This window comes from Zonotrichia leucophrys, chromosome 6 (assembly GCF_028769735.1).
Source record: "Zonotrichia leucophrys gambelii isolate GWCS_2022_RI chromosome 6, RI_Zleu_2.0, whole genome shotgun sequence".
NCBI lineage: Eukaryota > Metazoa > Chordata > Aves > Passeriformes > Passerellidae > Zonotrichia > Zonotrichia leucophrys.
In genome coordinates, this window is record NC_088176.1 from 24,446,228 (window position 1) to 24,470,649 (window position 24,422).

At 40.8% G+C, this 24,422-nt stretch overlaps 1 protein-coding gene across 3 annotated transcripts in view; it reads right to left on the minus strand.

The window, feature by feature from the left end:
* Positions 1–24,422, minus strand: part of RASGEF1A (RasGEF domain family member 1A) — a 146,367-nt gene that overhangs the window by 15,009 nt on the left and 106,936 nt on the right. For 2 of the 3 annotated variants that reach the window (XM_064716335.1, XM_064716333.1), the window contains 2 exons: positions 8,564–8,743; positions 2,810–2,938 (listed from right to left, as the gene is read on the minus strand). In XM_064716335.1, coding sequence (XP_064572405.1) covers positions 2,810–2,938; positions 8,564–8,737 — 303 coding nt within the window. In that variant the 5' untranslated portion in view covers positions 8,738–8,743. Of the gene's footprint in view, positions 1–2,809; positions 2,939–8,563; positions 8,744–11,111; positions 11,207–24,422 lie in introns of those variants that run through there. The other variant, XM_064716334.1, reaches the window with a different exon arrangement.

Here is a 24,422-nt window from a genome sequence, read left to right on the forward strand (position 1 = left end):
ACTGAAAAACAACTCCCAATTAGAAAGGAGGGTAATAGGAAAGATTTAATGGGAATGACCTGGTTATATGTATTTTTCAATTTTTAAAAAGGAGGACTTACTGGCAAAAAAACCCAGAGGAAATAGTAACTTTTGAAGGAATTATATATATATAATTTGTTTTATATATATTTATATATATGTTTTTGTTTTGTATATATATATTTGTTTTGCCTGTCTATGCGTGTATATATATATATCCTTTTGAAGGCTATATATATAGACAGGCAAAACAAACTTAATAGAAACTAACTTCTATGTTCTCTTTTTATTTCTTACTACTTTACCTTGAGCTGTATAAAATACTCAAGCTGCAGAAGTGTACCACAGGTGTAACAACAGGGTTTTTATCCAGCCAATAAAACTGTACAAGTGATTTTTCCCTGATAATCTTGCTTGATACTTTCCAATCTCTAACGAACTTATGGAGAGTTAATTTTTTTCCTTTATGGTCAATCTTAACTACTGACTTGTATGTTATAATTGTTGTCTTAAACTGTGAAATTCTTGCTTTTTTTGAGTAGTTAAAAGGACTCTAAGCAGACTCCAAGACATCCCAGAGTGTTTTTCTTTGCAAACTACTTTTTCTGGGTTGTATTTCTGTAGAACTCTTTGGCTAGCCAGAAATGTCAAAACCAAGAGAATGATAAGGATTGTGGTGTGTAACCTCAAAACCTGCTTGCTTGCCACTTCTTCAGCTGACACGCTATCCAGGCACCAAGTTGCACAGCTTATCTTAAGAGATTTGCATAAGCAAACTCGATAAGAGATGCTTTAACTGCTTTTTGTCAGCTATTTCCTGCTTTGCAGCCACTTAATTAGAAGGTGCTGGTAGCTGATGATACCTTAATGGATTATGACCTTGAGAGTATCTCGAGTGAAGAGTTTGTATGCTGTATGTGAAATGAGATTTTATTTGTTGCCATGTAGAAAAACAAATGTTTGCAAGTGCTTGTGGCCAAACTATTCTGTAAAACATACAGGTGCTGGCAGTAGAGGGCAATGAAGGAGTAATTTGAGAGGAATGTCAGAAGTTCATGCAGGGTTTTCCAAGAAGTTTGTGTTTAGAAGGCAGGAAAAGTTTGCAGCTTATATTAAGGAGGTAGGAAGGGATCAAGGGCATAACAGAAAGGGCAGCCAGAAAAGCATGTGAATGAAAGCCACCTCCCAGAAGTGATTTATTGTCACCCTGCTGCTTGCTGGGTGTCCTGCAGCCCATGTCCAAGGTGCCAGCAGGTGTAAGAGTGTGAGCAGCAATATGAGCTGCTCTGTCTGACATTGGGATGTGATACTATTTCATTTCTATCAGGAATCCAGGACTTTTTAACAAGCCTGCTGAGAAGCCACACTAATACTACTTTACAAGTAGCATTGTATCTCTAAACAGCCAGCTGATTTAGTCCCCAGAGATGGCTTTCATTTGAAAATCTCTGAAGGGCATTGTTATTCACAAAAGTTTCATTTACATCCCATTCATTTTAAATCCAAGTATTTCGCAGATGTATTTGGACACTTTCTGCTCACTGCAGTCTTTTCCTACATAGGTGTACAACTCAGATTGACTCATTCTGTATTTCAGATGGTCCTGGCACCTTTTAGAGGTTCCCATCTCTGTTGTTTAGTTACATGTTGCTGAGGAACCATTACAACTTAGAGAGCAGAGTTTGCTCAGTCAAAATTAGGTTTGGCAGTGGTGCCAGGGACAATTATCACCTCTGAGTGCAAAAGTGGATGCAGTGCTTCTGGCACCTTAAATCTCTGACCCTTGGTTTCCCCAGCACCTACAGGATGAGCTGAGCAGATGTTTGGAGAGCAGATCATGGAACTGACCTGGATGAAAGTCATTTTGTACACGGTTAGTTTGTCCTGTGGAGCAATGTTGTGACATTAATAAGAGAAGAGGATACACATCAGGAATAGTATGGGAGAAAAAGCCCTTAGGTCAGTATTGCTGTTAAAAACTCTTTATTGACAAATCAGAGTTGCCTTTTGTGCTCCTCACTCAAAGTGCTGATACACCAAGGAGAAAATAAAATGGGACTACTAATGTGCTTATGATTAGGAATGGGAGCATGCAATGTCTCATCAGAGAAGAAAGATTCCAAAACATGCCCAGGATTTGAACAATTTAGATCTTTACTTTTTGGTACCTTCCTGTTTCTGTCACTCTTATTTGATGCCCAGCTTGGACTTTTCTGGAACTTCAATTTCAAATAATTGAAAGTCTTTCAATACACACTTTACAAATGGTGACACTTAGATGGATGTAAGTTTGGTTTAAGTGATTGTAAGAAAACATGTCAGTGCAGGTCACCATTTTAAATAAGCACATCTCTTAATTTTTGTGAGAGGTAACTCTTTGATTTACTGCTAAACTGAGTTCAAACACCCCAACAGTAACCTGCAGCAGAGATTGTTAACTCTAATAGGATGGTGAGCCTGACTGGAGAAAGGAATTTTCTGGAATCTGATTTTCCTTACTGGGTGAAAGCTCAAAAGTGCAAAGCAGCTGCTGGGCAGCTTTCATGGCACACACACACTGCTCCCCTGACCTGCAGCTGCCTGGTGAGGCAGGACAGAACCCCAGCAAATGTGGCCAGCAAATAAAGATACCTCAAAGAACAAGCCCCAAATACAAGTGCATCCAGCAACAAATCCCAGTTACAATTTTGTATTATTCTTTATCAGTCTATTTAGCTTTACAATGAGGAGAGAGTGGAAAACAAATGACAGCACCACAAGTAACTGAGAGACAAAATGGTCCATTTACCTTTTCTGCCTCAGTCCCCACTTCCAGCTGCTGCTTCTGTTTAATGCAGATCTGCCCCACTTTAGCCAGGAGCTCGTGTGGGTGAATGAAGACTCGTGAGCTCAGTAGGAAAGTGAAGATGTAAGTTCTCTGTGTAAGGAGAAAAAAAGAAAGAAAAACAACAAGTTGAAAAGCTTTAGCAAAACTAATGTGTTTTCCTTGAAAAGACTAATCTGTAACCGATGAATGTAACTTTGCTTCATTTAAAATTTCTATAATTTTTCCGGTCTCCAGAGAAATGCAGGTCCTTTTTAGCTCTGTTGAGAGGAAATGCTATAGGCTTGAAGGCTGTTAACTGTGGGGTTTTCCAATTATCAAATGGTTTCCTTTTAAAATGCCAGACTCAGTGTGCTTAATTAGTCATCACTTACCAAAGCCACAAATGAAATACATCTAATGAAGGGTGTTATGACTCTTAAACACCATCATTTAATGCTGCTTGGTTTCTTTAAGAGTGATTGATTGTTTCTGACTGAGCTGCAGAAAACTGCATGATGTATATTCCAAACCACAGCTGTAATTTCTTCATGTTTGGGGATTTTCATTCCTTTCTCCTCGCAATCACTGACAAAAGTTTTCATTTAGTTTGGGGGCACAGGACAATAATTTAGTTTTAAACTTGACTTTATTTATCTGGGGCTTGTTTCAGAGTCTTTGAATATGAACACTGCTAATAAATACCAACAATGAGGATGTCTCATTAGAAATAGCCTCTCCATTGTCATTTAAAAGCTGTGATGCACTGTATGGTACTCTGGACAAGTATCCATTGTACCATATTCTGGATCATTTAATTGAAGTAAGGATGATTTTTATGTCCCAGTCTTGTTCCAGTGCTTGAAGCTGGGCTGCTGCATTGGGCTGTAATTGCCTGACTAATGACAGTAGCACCTCATAAGTAATTCCATTTTTCCCTCAGGCTTTCTGGTAAAATTCAGAGTAGGGAAATTATAGGGGATCTCCTTGACACTGTATTTCAATTAACCTTTGTTATGTTTAAAATGTGCACTGTTACTTTTTCCATGTTTTAGTAATGTGACTTTGCAGGACACAGCCAAATACATTTAATAGTCACTGTGAGCTTGTACCACCTTGGGCTGGGCAAGTAAATTAAGACAGTTAAAATGTTAGGGCCAGTTGTCTAAAATATGGTAGCTCTACTATCTGCTACCAAATTCTGCTGCTTGCAGTTGCTAGAAGGAACTTATAATTAAACAAGAATGGTATCTTTATGACCCCAAAGTCGTTATATGGTATCTCTCTTTAATCAGAGTAAAATGTACTATTAATAAAAAACTGTTCTCACTTCTCTAGTACTCAGCATGCCCTATAATACAAATTTAGCACAAAATAAATAACACTAACCAAAAGTCAGAGTGTTCTGGGAGTGAATGGAAAGTATAATAGTATTAAACACATATCTAAACATACAACTCTGTCCTGTCCTTCTGAAGGAATGTAGTGAAAGTACAGAATGTACAGGGTGATACAGCAGCAGTGATTCCTAAACTGATGTGTTCCCTACTCAGAAGGAAACAACAGAAAGAACTGTGTTGGATTGTGAGATATGGGGGGTGTGTGTGTTTGTGTCTTTAACTATGCCTACTTATCCTCTGTTTCACTTTCTATCTATCTCATGTGTTCATTGTTGTCCCTGAACTTAAAACTGTGAGTCTGGACTATGTGCAACAGGAATTTAGCTGTTGGGTGAGTCAGCTGTCACTGGGTTGTGTGAAATATTTTTTTGCACTGAAGACTTGAAGCAGCCCTCAGTTTTTACTGTATTTTGCATTTGAGAGATGAGACGGGTGGGGAGGGAAAAAAAAAGGCGACGTGACATTCTGATCGCTTCCCCACATTCTTGCTTTGGGAGTTGGGAGGGCCTGGCTGAGAGATGTCTGTGTGTGTCAGTAGCAGGGAACCACAACTTGAAGCACACTGGCCTGGCAGTGACCTTTGCTCTGATAAGCTGGAACACATTGTTTTAAGCAAAGATGTAATTTTGCTTCTCTCTCACAGTAATTCTAGAGTTGGTCTCCTTGGTGGAAGCGTGTGTGATGTGGCACAGAGTTTATCCAGAGGGACTCTGAGAAAGGGCCACTCACAGCTTCATTTTCCTGCTGTCACACAGCAAGAAAAGTGTGTGCACATGACCTGTTCTTTTATTCGGTTCCTTGATAATGTTTTAAAGGATGTTCTTAAAAGATTTGCACTGGCAATAGAAAGATACAGGCCATGGCAGTGTGTACTTTGCATTTCAGGCTTGCTGATGTGTCTGTGTAATCAGTAGTTACTGTACTGGACCCATGCAATGCTTTTTCAGACAACATCAAACTTTCAGATTTCAGAAACAAGTTATCATTCCTTCTGGAATCCATCTCCTCTATTTTTATTCCATTTTTTAAAGTCATTTAACTGAACTAGGTTCATTACTTTGGGAAACAAAATTGTTCCATCGTGGTCAATCAAGATATGGTGGTTTACACCATACTGGTATCAAATTGAAGGGTTTTGATACTTTCATTACTGACACAGACAAGGACTACAATTAAGAACTAAATGAAAAATGACAGCAGTACTGACCTCCCCATTTCCTTATCTCTCTGCTAGTAGCCACTCCTTATCCAATAAAGAAATTTCAGACTGAACTAAGCCATGCATTTCAGGTTAGTGCTAGGTCTCAGGGGCTAAAACACAGTTGTTTTGGATAGTAAAGATTTCATACTAATTAGTATTTAATATGTAATGTATGTACATATGTAATGTCATCTGTACAGAGGCTAAATATTATGACAGTGCAAAAACCTACAGCTTCTCAGGCAGTCCTCTAGCCATGAAAGGGATGGTTTGGAGAAGGAAATTTAGCTCTGAAGCTAGCTAGTTTGATACAGAATGATAAAAAAATGCTCCCATAAGCTATAAGAGTGAAAGTTAAGCTCCATTTATCCTAAAAGAGACAGGTATTTGGGAGGGGAGGCGAAAAAAAAAAAAATCCTTTCTGCAGTTGGGAGAATGTAAGTAGACACAAAAGGGGCTTGTGCTTTGCAAGAGAATAAGAAGCCAGATTCCTTTAGTGCCTAAAGTTGTTGCTAAGAGATGAGCTGAATTATATTAAAAAAAGAGAAGAGTGTGAGTGCACAAGACTAAAGAAGGAATTGTTACTCTCTGACCCAAGAATGCACTGATGACTTCTCGAGGCGGGGAAAAAAAATAAAATTTCTCTGTGTGCACTCACTGCTCATTCTGGAACTTTGTGTTTGTGAAATATTTTCTTCAAATATTTTCTTGCTTGGGCACAAGGGTTGCAGACTGGTACATTCCATTCCTAACCTCCTGAACTCCTCTGTCTCATGAGCATACATTTCCCTGTGTGCAGAGCAAGTCCCCGCACACAAACAAGACTCAGAAGAGCAGCACACTAATGCAGGCACTTATCTTTCCTGTTCTCCCTTGCCTGTCTCGTGCTCTGCCAACATGGCAAGCACATTTTTGTTCTGCCTCTGTAACCAGCACAGAAGGACACAGTGTGTTTGCTCTCTCCCTTCTTCCCTGCCCAGAAGGTTCCTGTGATCAGTGTGCACACAGGCAGCAATGTAGTCTGTGCTGAAATGCAGTCATCAGAAAACTTGGATGAGTGCTGCAACTGTGTCACTATGAAAGAAGGTAACCCCTGCTTTAATACTGCCACTGGCTTCTCTGGGCGATACCTTGCTGCCCTTCTTTGGATGAGTAGCCAGAGAGTTAAGACTAAGAGGTTTTGATACTTCTGTCTTGAACATGCAGGACTGGCTGCTCTTCTGACAGGATATCAGCTTAAATGGCCACCACCAACCCTCTGTGGCAACTCCCCTAAAACCACAAATGAGCATGAAAAGAAGTATAAACATGTAACTGAAGGGAAATAGAAAACTTGAGTTTGAAGACAACTGAAATACAACTTCTTCTTCATGTTGTTCAGCGCTTATTTGTCCACTCATTTTATAATTAATCCTTTCACCTAAACTGGGTGATCTGGTTTAACTAAAGGTATGTGTTGTGCTGTGGAGGAGATGAATTTGGTTGGATGCTGTTGTCCATCTGTCTTTCCCTGGAGTTACCCCTGGGTGCTTCTGTTGGATGCTCAGCCGTGAGCCTGCAGGGTGGGGCCCACGGCTGCTTGCTTTGTAACGCACTCGTGCATGGGACATGAAGGGAAAGCACCACGGAAACTAGCTGCATTACAAAGTAAGCTGTAGACCCCTTACGCACTTCCTGGAACCATTTTCAGAACGGCTGTGTTATAAATAGATTTCATGTTGCAAGGTACAATGAGAGATGTGCATTAGCAGCTACTTAAAAAACTTTGCTACACTTTTGAAATACATGAATCTTGTTACTTGCTACTTGTATCAGAGGAAAGAGAAGGAACAGGCTCCTTGGATTATCCTAAAGCTATTCATTCCCTGTAACACCACACTGGCTCTACCCACTAGTTTCTTCTGTGCATCTGCTCTACAATATGTATTTGGGGGTGTGGAATGGAGATTTAATGTCTAACAATGGTTATTCCTCTGAGTCTTAGAAAGGATTTGGTACTGGCAGCACAATTGTATGTTAGCCATATTTAAATATAAGGTTTAGGATTACTTTTGAACTGGAATAGTAAACCACGCTTGTTTTGCTTTTTTAATCCTATACTGATGATTGATGGCAATTCTGCACATTCCCACTGAACTCTGGCATGGAGAGTCCCTTTTTGTGGATGATGATGATTGTGAGGATGTGTGGTGTTATTTGTGGGATCTTGGAGGGACTTTATTATGATTTAAATGAGACCACAATAAAACATTCTACACAAATTAGATTGAGAAATATACAAGATATAGCATGGCCCACTGCAATAAACATTAAGTTTGGCATACAAGTTAATAGTGACTGCAGTTTCCTGCTCCCTTGTTAGTTTTTCAAAGTGCTGGGATATTTCTGTAATAGCTGCTGCTTTTTCAGAGCTCAAATAGAATAGAAGTTATATAGACCCTCTGATCTTTGGCCACTTGTTCCAATAGTATCTTTCATTAATGGGCACAAAGAGTAATTTTAAGTGATAAAGTGGTATCTTAGGTTCAAATTCTTACTGCATACCCTAGAGTTACATATAGGTAAGATTCACTTTGAGGACTGCACTGAGGATGTTAGTTGCAAAATCATTTTCAGGCTTGAGAACATATGTTATTACAGCACTGTCCCATTAAAATGTCTTTAGAAAGAGAGTATTTTAATTAAAATCTATTTTAGGTTGTGATTTTTTTTTTCTGATGGCCTAACTAGGATATGCATAGAAAATTAAAGGGAAAAATACTAGAGCTGTTTTCAGGTCTGCTTCCCTAGGTAGGACCTGGTTAGCAGTTAATCTTGGCTGCAATAGAGCTAAAGCAGCTTAGAACTATGAAAATTCGGTGGCTAATGCTGCTTTTAATTGGCTTTTAAGGCACCCATTTGAGTTCAAGATGGCTTTATCTTTTAACAAGCGCTCTCATTTAGAAACAGAATATCCCTATTGAGCAACATCTTTAACTAATGAATATTGCCAGTAAAATAAATGCATCTTTAGCCTACATCTCAATCTTGAATCAGACAGAAGTAGAATTTTATGAGAGAGCAACAATTCAGATAGTAATGCAGTATGGGAGTAGTAAAGCATGGGAGTAAAAAAATCCCCTTTTGGTGGCTACTTACATCTGGGTAATAGTCCATGGTGGGCACCAGGCGCTCTATCAAGGCCTCCAGTGATCCAGAAACAAGGTTCCCATCCTGGTAAACAGGGTCCACACATCTCTCTCCCATGTCTGGCTGCACTTGCCCACTACAACTGGAACCAAGCATGCTGGAAAATATTGGCGTCTGGGGCATAGTTTCCTGTAGAAGGGCAGAGAAAGGGAGAGAGGGTTAAGCTTTCTTGCAGGATGTCTCATGTGTGGGTTTTACAGAGGCATACATTAAACACAATTACAGTTTTGACTGAAGGCAGCCTCAGCGTTCAAGCTGAGTTCTGAATCCAAGCAGTCTGCAAGCTGGCTTTGCTGTTTGAAATGCACTTTAAATTATGTCTCTAAAGCTGTAGATGCATGAGTTAAAAGAATTTTCCTCACTGCACTTGATTTCTTCCTTCTCCCCAGTTTTCCCCTGTTTTTTTATGCATAAAACTAGACAGAGATGAAAATACAGAATGCTTTCTGAATTTCCAAGATACTCAAGTGGTGCCTTACTGAGCAAATAAACAAATACTAAGCTTTAATGTTCCCGTTTTTACTCATTTTGAAGTCAGATCTTTGGCCAAAACACTTCACTTGTGATGATAAATCCTTCACCACTTCTGTAGCTAGGTGCAATCCAGGTCTCAGCACAAGGGCATCTTCAGCATGTAGATATCTCTGGAAACAGCAGGGGATATCCTGTCTGATCAAAATTGCCGGTTTTTTTAAACATGTACATGAAACCAGGAACTGGGTGGAACTGTGACATATACTGTCATATACAAGCCTCATTTAAACAGTCTCTCTGGAGATCTTTGCTTAGGATACAAACCTGTTGTCGCAACACAAAAACCACACCAAGGTTTGGGGTTTGCACCTCCCTTCCCTTGACCACAATTGTATCACTGTACCGCAGCCTTTGAGTAAACTGCAGGGGGTTTCTTGTTTGTTTTAAATTGGCTACAGCTTAAATCTATGCAGAAGCCTAAACAAAACATCCTGCTGCTGTATGTAAAGGTTGGAAATGCTATTCAGCATCAAAACAGTTCCCCCTGGCTGCTGAAATAGTCAAGACTGTTTAGGAGATCAAGTGCAAAGAAGGCAGCATTAACTCTTGAGTTGCTGTCTCACTGTCTCTGAAAGAGACAAGATACTGACATAGATGAAAGGCACTTATGTAGATGAAAAGGATTAGGCCATTATCGGCACCTTTAACCTGACAGCTGTTTCTAACTGCGCTCATCTCCTGCACTTAAGTCTTCTGAGCAATTTTTTAATGCAAGGCATATTTTTCCTCTCAAACTCTCCAAAGTCAATCATTCGTGTTTACAACTGGAATACAGAACATTTTTCTCCTCTTAGGCACTGATAAATGCTAGGTGCACTGTGAGGAAAAAAATACCAATATTAACAGAACTTGTTTATCAAAGTGACAGATTTACTTGCGTGACGCTGATAAGTAGAACTGTTTCGTGGCTTTTACCAAAAGACCATTGCGTACATACGTGATAAGAGACATAAGGGAAGTGTAATTCCCTGTAAGATAAATATAGTAGCTGTTTAATAGCAACCAGGGAGACCACAAGGAGGAATGGAGCTCAGTTTCAGAAGTTCAGGACACAGAGTCCAATAAAATAGAAAACGCAGGATCTAATATCATATCAAAAGAAATGAAAAATGACAGTTCTGCACAAAAGCACATTGAGGTTACTCGGTATTTTACAGATTTTTCTGTTAGGCCTGAGCTTTGCAGTACATAACACCGACAAACGGCTGAAGCTAACGGCTTCGCTATCTGTACTATGTAACTCGCCAGTAATTTGCTTTTTTCCCTTTTAAGGTCCATGGCAATACAGCCCCAAGCTGCTGTTCAGGATGGTCTGGCTGTGATGAGCACTTCTGGCCAACAACTTGAAGTTGCACAGGGCTTTTAAGCGAACCTAACCACCAAACAAATCCTCACTGAAACGATGCTTTAGCGGGAAACGTACCCCGCTTTTTCCATCAAGCCTTTTAACTCCTTTAAGGCGCTCGTGCATCAGTTCGGTATTTAAAGACCCCTCTGGAGCGCAGCCTGTACCGCTCCCTTCCCCGCCGCCCTGGCTGTCCTGGTGCCGCATCCCGCGGTGCCACCGCGCTCGCGGGGCTGTCCCTGCGGGAGGGCAGCGGGCACGGCCGGGAACAGCGGGGCACGGTGGGGCAGAGCCGGGGCACAGCGGGTGCGCTCCGCCGCCGCCACCCCGCGATCCTGGGGCGCTCTCCGCTCTGCCCGCGCCCCCAGCCCCGCTCCTGGGGCGGGATCGCTGCGGCAGAGCCCCGCAGCACCTGCCGCCGGCCGTGCCCTCTCCCCGCCGCCGGCCGTGCCCCGGGGAGCCGCTGGCTGGCGGGACCCGGCGGGGCGCTGGCTCCGCCGCAGGGGCAGCTCCGCGCCAAGCCCACCCGTGCCCTCCGCGCTCCCAGGGGTCCCTCCCGGCGCTCCGTGCCCCGCAGGCGGCGGCCGGGCCGGCCCCGGCTCGGGCAGCGGCGCTTACCCTCATCTTCCTGGCGCGGCGCTCCCGGCGGGCGGGCGGGCACCGGGCCCGGGCTGTGGGCTCTGACAGCCCCGGCCGCCCGCCGCCGCTCCCGCCCGCCCGCCTGACGTCAGGGCGGCCGCGGGGCCCCGTTGGCTGAGCGGCGGCGGGGCCCGTTCAAACGGCGCCGCGCGGGGAGGGCGGGGGCGGCCGGGCACCTTTCTGCCGAGAACGCTCCCTCTTTCCGCGTGGTTTGGGGTGGGAGGGCTGGCTCCCTCTCTCTCCCCCGCTTTTGTTTTTTTTTTTTGGTTGGTTTGGTTTTTTCCCTTTTCTGTATGTTTTTCCCCCAAACACGCGTTCTCCAGCCGCCAGCCGGCCCGGCTCCCCGCGCTGCCTCCGTGTGTGCCCGGACGCGCTGCTCGGGAGCGCGGCAGCCCAGCCCTGCCCGCTGATAACTGATTTTATTCCTCTCTTGGTCGGAGTTGTTTCTCTTCTAGCTGCCTGAGCCAGTTTGATAGCCCTGGGCTTGTCCCGAGCCGTCGGGCTGACGCGGGACCAGCCCCTGTTGTGTCACACACGGGCACCGGTCCTGTCTAGAGTCTGATCTCCCTTGGAAAGGCCCCGAGGAGCATCAATCTGCCCCACAGAGTCTCTCACCTGTACCCTGGAGCAGCTGAGGGCTGCCATCTTTTCAGCCCTTTCCCACACAACCTTTTCCCCTTCTTGTCCTGTTCTTTATTTTACTTGAATTGGGATGGTTTAGTGGTTGCTACATTGTCTCCAGTCACTATTTAGATTTATTTTTGTTATTCAAATTATTTATTCGATTGCTGTGTTTGAATATGTAGCAGAAGGCTTCTCTAGTTTCCATGGTGATTAATGTAGGAAAAGCCTTTTTGGAGGTAGGTACGCCACTCTAGGTAGGTGGGCATGGCAAATGAATTTGGGCACATGCACGTACTCAGGAGTGTAAGGAACAGATTCAGGATTGCTCACGATTTGAGGACAAGCACTGTCATCCATCCTAAACACATGTTAATTTTAGGAGGACATGTAGCTACTCATCTTTACTGCTTGCTTACTAAATTCATTTTGGCTTCCAAATTCTAACAGTTTTGCTATAGAGATTTATTTTCCTTATTTAAAATGAGTTTTTCTTTTAAACAACTACTAGAAAAGTCAGGGTTTTTCCCCCCCTGCCAAGTCTGCTTTGCTGTTAGTCTCTATCCTGGCTCTTAGCTGTGCTCCACCACCTTTAGAGTGTGCAGGTGCTGTTGCAGACCTGATGCCTGTTTATGTGAGGCTTTGCTCAGTTACGGCCCCTGCCTGCCTTGGTTCTGGGCTGGAATCCAGGGAGTGGTGTCTGCACTGCCACTGTGTAATGGTCAGGGAAATATAATAGTAACCCACAGGAGATGAGGGACAAGTTTTTTTAAGTCTTGCTCAAATATCTTGAAGCTCTTTATAAAAAGTTACCAAAAGCAGAAGGTAAGAACTTATAGGCTATCATTGCATAACATGATAGTATTTCTTTCTGAATGCTATGAATATCTTTCAATACCTTATCTAGTATTTATGGCTAGGCGCAGCACCAGCAAGCCTGCAAATAAGTATGCATGAAAAACAGGCATTGGATTTCATTCTGTTTCTGTGCTAATCTGTTTTCTAACCTTACTCAAACATTTGCTGAGACTTTTAGAAGAATATGTCCATTAATCTTAGCAAAACATACCTAGTTAATTGAGCTCTAGTCACAGATTCAATCTGTTGTCAAAACAACCCGTGATCTTTTTGTTTGTTTGGGATTTTGTTGGTTTTAGTGACATCAGAAATTAGATCTGTCTTGTCAGTGGAACTAAGAAATGTAGGAATTAAGATAAAAGTAAGGAAAACTATGCTAGCTAGGCGTGTTCTCTCTTCTCTGAGACATGTATCTATTCTATGTTTTTGTTCCACATTTCTCCACTCAGTAGTCCAGCAGAGTCTGTTTAGACTTTTTCTATGTGTATGTAAAGGTGCATATGCATGTATATTTCTTGTTTATACACATATAAACAAGAAATATAAACATATACATTTAAGCATGCACGTATAAACATACACATTTGTACGTTTATACAAATGTTGGGGGGTGTGCTAGGATAAAAGCTCAGTAAAATATCTTTTTCTTTCCTAGGATACATGATGCTTGCTTTTGGGGACACTGTGTTGTGCAGTCTTGTTGGAAAGGTAGTTTTTACAAATCAGAGAAGCTGAAGGCCTTGTACAGCGTGTAGCAGATGAATCATGTTATCATTTTATTTCATTTCATTTCCCTTCTGTAAAGTGTGGAGGATGACCTTTAGCTATCTATATTCTGACTGTTGAAATCTGTTGATACAGAAACTCTCTGTGGTCTAATTGTTTTTGTAGTTATGTAAGTTCTGTTCCTCAGCAAATTGCTTGCATTTTGAAGGTGCTTCCATCAGGCATTGCCTCATGCTGTTGGTGGGTGCTCCCCAGAGCAGTTTAATCAGCAGCAGAGCCTGTTCTGGTTCTGTGGCTTGCTTTTGAGGTGACACTGCTGTGGTTCACTTAGGCTGGTCAGAGCAGCATCTTGCTGCAGAGTGAGTCAGCAGCAGCCACGCCGTGCCTGCCTCAACCTTCAGGGCTGCTTCAGCCTCTCTCCCTCTGGCCAGCATCACCCTAACACCTTCCATTACCTGTAATTAACGACCTGGATTGACACTTGCAGTATTTGGGTTCTGTTCCTGCTTGTGCTCTGGACACTTGACTGACAAATTTTTTTAATCCCACTGTGCCCTCAGTATTCATCTGTGAGATGCTGATAAGGTATTTTCATGCTGTTGCAGTTACTTTGTATGTTTTTATATTTGGGCAGTAAGCTTTTGCTTTACTGTGTTGGGATACAGTTTCCCAGTACAGTTACATCTCATCTCCAGTGGAAAATTGCTGGTCAATAGCTTGGTAAAAACAAGGAATTTTAGCAAAGAAAAATGGGTGAAAATGAAGATCAATTCGAGAGTGAAGATTAAAAAGAGCGTCAGGGAAGAAGAAATCTGAATTTTTTCTACTGGTCTTAGATAATATTTTGGAATCAACTTGTTCAAATGTGCCTGTGTGTATATTTTAAATGTAATTGTACTTAAGAAAAGTCAGTCATTACAAATGTCATTAAAGCAGATCTGAGTCTATAAAGTCAATTATAAAGGTGCTCTCTGAGAAATGCTGTCCTTGGAGCTTTCATTGTCAAGCTACTCGAGTCCCTCCCTTGGTCACCTTCCACACAAGTCTGTTAATAATGAACATTTGGTTTCGTTTAACAGAGTATGTCAACATGCTTTAAAGCCCCAGCATCTGCATTGAAGGAAACAAAGAGGGACAAAGCCACAGGAATTGGCATTGAAAATGAACCTAATTTTGTATGGCATTGTTCATAGTGTTGATGAAATACCAACACAGGGTCGAGTGTTCATCTGTCCATTCCCACCCTTTTTTATGCACACAGTAGGATGAATACAGCACATGGCTTAGGTCTTTGAAGCACTGCTGGGTTTATGCCTAACCTTGTTTCTAACTTGGAGGGACAGTCTGAGCTGTTCCCCAGAGCTCTCCAGAGCTTTTGCAGGTGGCCAGGGTACAGAGGGTGACAGTGTGTGCATGTTCCATCCTGCACATGTTCCACTGGTGCACTGTGCCCACAGAGCAGCGCAGAACCCTGCTGCATGCCCACCACCTTTGCAGGTTACAGCACAGTGTTCTGCTCTTGCCACTGTGGAAGGCTTTAAGGCATATACAGCCTGATACTGTCATTTGGAACTCAGAAAAGAATGCTGTATTAAAAATGGGTGTTACATTCATGGGTTTTATGGATTTATGGCCTTGGCTGTAGGCTGAGCCCTTTTATCTGGACTTGAGATTAGGAATTTGTGCAGGAAATGCCATTAAACTCCACAACAGTGGCCTTAGATAGGGTTTTTACATGGGCTCATGTTAGTAGGGATCATTTGTAAGACTTCATAAAAGACAAGAGGAGTAGAATGAAGTTAAGAGATTCAAAGCCTCAGGTGGCTTTGTTCAAGGAGCATTTGGGTTCTTGCTCATAGGACTGCACAAGTGTTCAAGGTTTCCTTGTTGCACACAAATTTTCAGATTTAAAAGCTGTTCTCAAACCGCTTTTAGATGAATTTGAAGACTTCTAAATTTCAGAGATTCATGCTGCAGAATAACTTGATGGCACATTAATAACTTGGCAACAGATGGGAGTGGGAGGAAAGAGTTTCAAATTGTGGTTCTGAACTGAGCAAAGCTTTATAAGCTTGAAGCAAGGTTGAGCATGCTAGCCAGCAGTCTTTGATTATTACTGACTATGCCTTTGTCTCCCTCTCTCTGACCTGGGGCATGAGGGATCTTCCCACATAATAGTTTTGTCTGAGCCAATGAGTATTGTAAATGGCATTTTCTATTTTGAAAATGTTTTGCTGAAGGGGTCCTGACCAGCTCTACCCCTTAGGTGCCCAGCAATTTTAAAAGCAAACCAAGATGAAAATATAGGAGCAACTTAAGATGTTTGTTGCTATGTCTGGTTTTAGTTCTGTCTGAAAGGGGAAACTGGTTGTGAAAGTTCTGTTCTGTATCTGTGGAGCAAACTGTGTTTTCACTGGCATAAGGGCAGCTCTGTGACACCACTGAGAATACCTCTCTGCTGGGCAGGGTGAAACAGATTTTTCCCTGATGCTGGGTCCTGTAGCTCTCCCTTGGACTGAAAGGAAAGGTCTTCCCCAGGATTTAGAGAGGACATGGTGCTAATCCCCAGGCATTTTAGTGCCTCTGCCAAAATAACAGATTTAATGTAACCTGACATGAGTTGCCTGTGTTACTGGCGTGTGGCTGCTAATTAACTACAGAGATTTTAATGGCTATTTTGGCACTGCTGCCAAAGGAATTCCACTAGTCTGTTTGATTCCTGGTTTTCATAGATACTATAGTCACAGAAATCTGTAGTTTTTAGAAATTGTCTTGCCTGCTGATTAGGATTTAAGGAACATTCAGTTAGGAAAAAACTGGATCAATCAGCTTTGATTAAATAAAATACAGATATAAAAGGTTGATACTTCTGCTTTGCATCAAGGATGTAACAAGAGATCCCTTACACAAGTCAGAGGATTTTAGCTTATTTAAAGGCAGAGGAGATTTAGTCAGAGTGAACTAAAGGAAAAGATGTCAGAGAAAGATGTAGGCTAGGCCTGCTCTGCTTAATGGAGCTGCTAGAACTTGTTATACATAAATGGCAATTTGTGTGTTTTCAGGAGCTGATGAAGCCTTCTCACTTTTTCTAAGAAAGGGCAGGAAAGGCACGAATCCCCCTATTTAATTGCTTTTAATGTTTGTGATTCAGTCTGATTTTGGCTCCAGCAAGGAATAACAGAGGCATGTTAATGTAATAGGCACTCTTTATATTAATTTTATCTCAGGCCTTTTAAAGTTGACTATTTAAAAACAACTGATATTCTATTTTACATTGGGTTCAAGGCTGGGTTCAAGATGAAGGAGCTCTGGACTTATCCTAGCTAGTGTGTCCTTTACTTGCATATTCATGCTTGCTGTGACACCAGCCATTCCAAGACCCTGCCACTGAGCAGAAAGGGAAAATGAATTATGCCAAGGAGGAAGCATGTACATACATCAGCAATTTGGTGCCCAGGGGAAGAAAAATCTGCATGTCTGCTGATGTCATTCTTCTTGATATGGTATTTTTGTGAATGCACGTGGGTTGCTATTTCTTTTTAACTAGCTCAACAAAAAATGAGTTTATTTTTAGTGTTATAAGCTTCAGGGCATCACAATTAACAGATCAAAATTGCCAGTTTGATTAGTCAACCTTCTGTTTGCTTTAGCAGAAACTATGACAGTGACACTGTTAGCATTCCCACAGGTATTTTGGAAGATTCATTGCAATCAGTTATGGGATCCATTTTTTTCTCCTTCAATTTTTATTTTCTCTGGTTCTAGAGATTTCATTTTAGAGCTGATGGAGAGAAGTTCTGGGCTGATGAGCTCATTTGCAGTAACTCACCTGCAGCTGTATTAGTTTAAAAGCATTTCGATTAAACATGTGATGTGTCTCGTCTTGCCTGAATTACTGCAAGTAATTCAGTTCCCATGAACATCTATTGCTTGGGCTCCTTTTGCTGACACTGCCAAGAAGTTCATCAGCAGTTTTGGGGGAGTTTTACAGTAGTCTGAAGTCTGCTCATTTTCCAAGGCTCTGAATTGCTGTTGGATTAATTCTAATGTCTTTATTTGGAATAGAATCAAGGTGTGGTAGTCTTGATAATATCTTGAGGAAAATATATGGAGAAGTATTGCAAAAATAGTTAAATATGGTATAATTTTAGCAAAAGGTTGCCATCAAATTAAGTATTCAAAATTAATTTTTAAGGAAGCATTCTGATGGCTAACAAGAGCTAGGGAACAAAGGGATGAGCTCCCAAGATTAACTAGTTTTATCTATAAGAACTTTTCTCTCGCCTACAGTGATTTTTAGCATAGTTTGGGAAGGACTGACACTATCACATCACAAACTGTGTAGTGAATTGCTGCTGGGTAGTACAGAACAGAGGTTATTGTTTCATTTATATGTATGTTTATCCTTTTTTGCATATCCTAGGACAGAGTCTCAGGCTATTCAAGCATAAACTATTGAACCTGAAGCTCTAAAGTAGTATGGCCCTATATGCCCAAATTTGCACTGGGTTAGGCTGAGGACTGTTCTGCAGGTGAACAAACTCCCTGCTGTAGATACATAAATGTTAAAAGTAAAAAATATTTTAAAAAATCGATTATCTCTGTACTAGTGATATTAAGTGATCAATTACTTAATCTTCTGTTTTGCTAAAGCATCTTGACATGAATCAGTCAAAAAATTCACATGACTGAGCTACTTTGGCGCAAACCTCTATGAAAGTATCTTTATAAGGACATAAATGTAAATGTACTATAAAGAAAAGATTTATTGTCTTCCTGGAGCTTTTATTTTCCCTGTGGTCTGTGCCAGTCAAGCCACAATTCAAATAGCTGATGATGAAAAAACAACGTGCTCATTGAACCTGTTTGCTTTGTCATTTAGGGCTGACACGCACCTGAAAGTTGACCAAGTCATAGGATAACAAGTTTCAATAATTTCTAGTTATATATATATTTTTAGGAGCAGGGGGAGCACTTAATTTTTGTCTGGATGATACTATTGGATTTTTCACCCTTTTCTCTGCCTTTTTCAAGTTTGTTGTGCCAGAATTAAAAATAATTTAGGGAGGTATTTTTATTATTTTACTTAAACTTTACAACTGATATTCTTCTGCCTTCTTACCAGAGGAAGACTCAGATGGTGCAAAACAAACACAGTGAATTCAAGAGCCACGCATGTTTTGATGAGTCTGGATTTCAACCCCACAGCTGCTGCTGTGGCATGAAACAGATGTCATGTCAGCCAGCAACTTCAAAGGGGATTCCCTAGGCACGAGCATGTGGGAAACTTAAAACTGATCCTGTTTCCCCTGGGGAAGCTTGTTCCTTCTGCTGCTCACTTGTGTTCCCCATTAGGCTCTTTTGTCTCACAGCAAAGCTGTGCTCACCGTGGGCACGGCCTGGCTAGGTCAGGTTTAGAGACGTGTTGTAAGATTGGCTGTGGGTGGATTTCTCTGTTTTGGTGGTTTTTGTTGTTGTTGTTGTTTTTGACTTTTTATTTTCATTTGTTCAGGGACACCAAAGCTCCCTAAAACCCATGGTCATGTCAGTAAAACATTTTTTTAAGACTGGATCTCAGAAGTCTGTGATCTCTGTAGGAACTGGAAAGTGCTGTAGTGCTTGATGCTATTTCCCTGCATTTCCTACTTTTCTAAACACATTTTTTTCTCCAGAGCTAGACAAGGTAGAAACAAGATGCAGATTATTGATATAGCTGAGGAGAGAAGCTGTAGAGATGTATGCTGGATTTATGGAATTAATAGCTGCCACTAAGACATGGCTGCAGTAAATGTAAGAAAGCACTAAGTGGTGTTCAGAAATATGGCCTCCCCTTGCCCAGGAAAATACAGTCAGCTCTGTTATTTGGTTTTCTCTCTGTAAAGTCTTGAAACAAACAGACAGCACTCTACATACAAACTGTAAAGTGTTATGTAAAGCTCATATACACACACATTGCATGAAAACTAAAATATGTAACTAATATTTCATTTTTTTTGGATAGCAAGAATGAAAACAATTTGAAAATTTTATTTCATTTCCCTGCCATCCTGTCCCTCCCTGGTGCTTCTGTGTATCCTGAACTGATAATTACCTACTGTTTGACTGTTATTTGAGCTGGTGGTTTAAAAGTAGAAGCTTTCCATGTCTTGGCAGATTTCCTGGCCAGTCTATTCATAATGCATTTAACTTTGCTAATGATATGAGATTTCTGGCCAGGTAGTACTCTTACACTTCTTTAAAATCTGTATACATGAAAAAAGCTTGAAAGTGCCTTGCCCCCAAATGAAGCTGCTTAAGCATAATGACTTAGCAGTGTTGCAGCACTGATTGTTAATTTGGGAATGTTCACTGAAAAGCACATTGTTTTTCTTGCGTAGGAGACCAGTTCCCTATGAGTATTTTATAATTTCCTAGTTTCGCACTTGTGGCTCCCACAGAATATATGCACGGCAAAGACAAGCTAGAAATCCTAAACTTGCAAGGCATCCCACTGGCAGCTGGTTCAGACCTAATAATACCAAAGTAAAATATGCAGCTTGTTTCACATGAAATATTGCAAATGCATTAAGTTATTTAAACTGTTATCTTTGCAAATTCTTTAATAAAAATCTAGCCCAATTTCAATTAGGGAGATCTAAAATGCTCTCTTGTCCATTTACAGCATAAATGCTTTATAGATTTACATATCACAACCATTTTCTTCCTGATACTATATTCTATCATTTCATCTTGTTCTAAGAATAATTAGGACCATAATATAAAACATTATATACAAAATTCTCCCATGATTACCCACCAGCCTGCTTCAAATCCCCTTGATAAGCAGACTGAGGAATTTCTTGTCATATTATACTTTGTGCAGTCCAGGAAAGGCGGTGTATCACATTGTAACTTCTATCATGTTCCTTATCGGATCTGCTGTTTCTCTGGGATAAAAATTCAGTGATGCTGGAGAAATTTGAGAGTGGAGAGGCACTCAAGTGTTGGCATTTTAAACACCTGTGTTGCAAGTGGAGCACAGTTTTGCTGCATGTCCTTGGTGATGAAATTAAAACACATACCCACACTCACACCTCCATCTATTGAAGTAAAGAAGGGTTTGTTCAAGTGGAGCAGTTGCTTCTAGAAACAGAATTGTAATTTTAAAGCAAAAGATGAAAAGCATTGAATATGCTTTTTATTGATAGTTGTTTTCTAAAGAAAATGAATGTCTTGAATGGCCTTAGCATTGCATGATACATAATAATTCATATTAACTATTAATTAACTTTTTAAATGGATGTTCTATGAATTTGGTGAAATGGCTGCTTTGTTTTGCAGTTCTCAGTGAGTCTATTGAGCCAAATATTGTTTTTTGTTGTTGCTAAAACTTTTTACTGCTTCTAAAAATCTAGAGAACATTGGCTGTTTTATGTAATCACTTCATTTTTATAGTTTGCAAAATACTGGCAGGCTTAAACTGAGGTTAGTGAAGGAAGGCAGGATTAACACTGGATTTCAGCAAGGCCATCTGTAAATAACCATACAGAAACCAGGGCACAAACCATAAAAGATCATCTCTGGCCTGTTGTCTGCTACCCTTGTCAAAACTGTGAATAACAAGGCACTGAGCCTGAGTGCCAACCACTGCCTGACTTGGCACTGCCCACACTTAGACACAGCTCTGGAGACAGCAAAGCAAGTCAGGGAAAACAGGTCTCTGATAAGAGTGCAAAGCCAAAGTAGTAACCACATATATCTCCCCATTCCTACAATCTGCACTATCATGATGATCAGCTGAGCTCCAATATTCACAGAATCCACAAAATAGAGTAGAATTACAGGAATAAAATGCAACAACAGAATGCTCACCCCATATCTTTTTCTGCAATGTAGCATAGACATCCAAGCAAAAACAACTTATCCAGCTATAGAAGCATTACTACTTGGAAGATTATTATTCTTTAATTAAAATGCTAGATTGTCAGGAAAATTTCCCAATGAATGGAAATAGCCTGCTTAGGCACCCTTTGATCTGAGCTGTGCTTATCTCCATGTTGGCTGATCAAGATACATGTTTTGCCTGGGTAGTGACTCCTAGGGTGCTATGGTAAAAGACAAGATTTTGGCATGGTTATTTCTTTAAAAGAAAACCTCCATAAAACCCCCAATTTCATAAGGAACTTTGGCTTCTAATTTTATCCTGAAAACATCAGAATTGCATCTGAAAACAGTTTATAATCTGTCACAAACCCCTGCTTTGACATGTGTTTTGTTAATTGAACTTCTGAGGATGTGCAATTCCAAGGTGTCTGTTTAAGGAAGCAGTGTGGCTCACCTGGTTCACATATTCACAGCTAAGCTAGACTCTCATCTTTATTCTGTGCAGCATTGCCATTTCTACTAAAACTTAATCCATTATTCATAACTGCTTCTAATTTTGGCCTAACTTTGAACTGGAGATAATTGGAATGTCTCCAATTGTCTCCTATGTTCACACATCAAAGAGCATCAATTCAGAAGTTAGCATTGTTCTTGTGGTGTATGCATGTGTGTGCTTTAAAGAGGGAGGAAATATTGTTTGGTTAGTGATATTGGGATATTCCACTGTTTTCTTTCAAAAATGAATGATAATAAATTTATAATCCTGGGGAAGGGGTGCCATAGGTTATCATGTCCAATGCTGCAAGATCTGAGTATTAGCACAAAACTTGTAGAGGCAACAGAGCTCATCTGAGTGACCCCAAGTAAAGGTTGATGTTTAGTGTTACTTAATCCCTCCTTTCCCTTTGGAGCTGCTTGTGATCACAAGTTCCTATTTTCATTACTGAGCAAAATGATCTTTTTGTTATTACTATTTTTCCTTATTTTTCCTTCATCTATCTTGTATTGATATACTTGGTTCTAAGTCTGATTCTGCATATATTTTGTATTTTCAATGCAGATAAAAATTACCTTACCAAGAGCAAAAATTTTAAGATTTTGCTAATTTTTTTTTTTTTAACTCTGGATATGCTATCTCTGTAAAAGTGACTACTAATAGTGTACACACCTAGGGGCTCAAGCACTGAATCCAGCACAGCACTCCAAATGTTACAGCACTGAAGTTGCATCCCAGGTTGATGCACGTAGGAAATACTTAGATTTATCTTGAAGTTGCCCATTCCATTTCCTGCCAAGATCTCTGCTCAGTTTAGAAGATAAGCAAAGATTTACAGACTAGAAGTGGTTGATATCTTTTCATTGGCAACAGATAAAAACCAGCAAAATACAGTTTGATCAGTGAGTTTTTGCCTTTTTCTCCAGATGAAAAGTAATATTTTTTAGAAACAGCTAGCCAGGAATACAGTCCTCAAACCTGAGCTAAGTAATCTGCTCCCTTTCCTGATTGCTTTGAGGAGCATTCCTGTGCAGCTATGGCAAATGTCCCAGCAGAATTTTTCATATCCTTTCAGTGATAATTTGTGCTCAGTTTTCAGCTGCAAAGGACTAAAAGAACATTTCAAGCCCACACAAAGTCTGACGAGAGCTCGTGACTGTCTGCAATTTGGAACAGCAGGCTGCGTGTTCCCTGGTGCAGCAGGGAAGATGTCAGGATTAGGTTTATTTAGGGTTTTTTTTTTTAGCATTATTAAAATACAGCTGATATCTACCAGAAAAAAAATAATTGCAAACCATAAATATTTTTTTTTATTTCCATGCTAGAAGAATAAATAATTTTGTAAGACTATGAGAAAATAAGAGGGTAAGGGTGGATTGAATATGCATTTTCCTTCTTAACATGTTGGTGAATAATGAGAGAAAAATCAGCTCAGGAAAGGCATCACTCACCTTTTGAGCTTTTAACCCTTCCCCAAATCCTATCCTGCAATTCCCTTGAAGTCCCATGTTCAGCCACCAGCGTTTTTTGCTACCCATCTTTTCCTTGCCCTCCTCCAGCCATCTTCTTGCCCCTTCCCCCCAGTTCCCATTAAAAGGAAGGCTGCTGAGAGCTCATAAGCAACAGGCTCATGCTTTCAATCAAAGCAGGGAGCTGAATAGCCTTGCGCTCAGAGCCAGCTCAGCAGAGCTGCAGTCAGGGCCCCTTCATTAATGAGAAAGGAATCTGTGCACCTTCTGAAATCTTCCAGCACTCCCCCAAGCTGCCTGAGCCACACTGCTTGTGTTTCTCAAAAACTTCCCCACTGTGATCACAGTTCCATTTCTCTCATTCTCTCCTCCAGCTCTTGAAAACTAAATATGCAAAGGTAATTTCCCTGCCCTTGCTGGCTCCATGATCTTTGCTCATTAGGAGATGCCATTTCAAATTAATTTCTTTCCCTGCACCCTAAACCATTGGTTTTGGTGAAAAATATAGCTGGGCTTAGAATTATGTGCACGAAAATATAACATTTGCATCAGGCTGGCCAGACATCTGTGCAGTGCAGGTCCAAACCCTGGTTTTGATTCTCAGGCTCAGTGGTTTCCACTGGCAGTTTTCTCACTCAAACATCTTGTTTCAGTTCACACCAGCTGAGTTTTGTCTTGAGTTTATAGGGGTTGCAACAAACCCTGGAAATTCAAATGCAAAGCTCAACTGAAACAGCTGCTGTCCTTTCTTTGGTCCAAACTACATTACCACCTAAATTGCTGAAATCGTCCTTACCTCCTGAAAATTACCTCAGGTTTGGTGAAAACCTCATAAACCTAGCATGGTACCTGCTTGGTTTGGGAATGTTTTATTAGCTTATTTATTAGCTCATTTTAAAACTAATTCTATATCATAAATATGACTATGTACCACATCAGGAATTATGTAATTTCATTTCACATATTTTCAGAAATAGGGAAGCATTCTTTGTCATTATTTAATTTTTTGGCTGTATCTATGCTGTTCATAATGTGGAAGGAATAGTTACTGTCAATGAGGGAATCAAGGAGAATGAAGTAGTGGGGAAAGCCATCATAGATGATTTCTGGGACAGGCACAGAGCAAGAATCCATTTGCTGTTCTATGGATGGTCTCAATACTTTGGTCTGGGGAAAAATGTGTTGGTAGCACCCCTGCTATGATCACTTAGGTAAATATAAGTGACTTTTCTTGTTACAGGCTGTGGGGAAAGATGC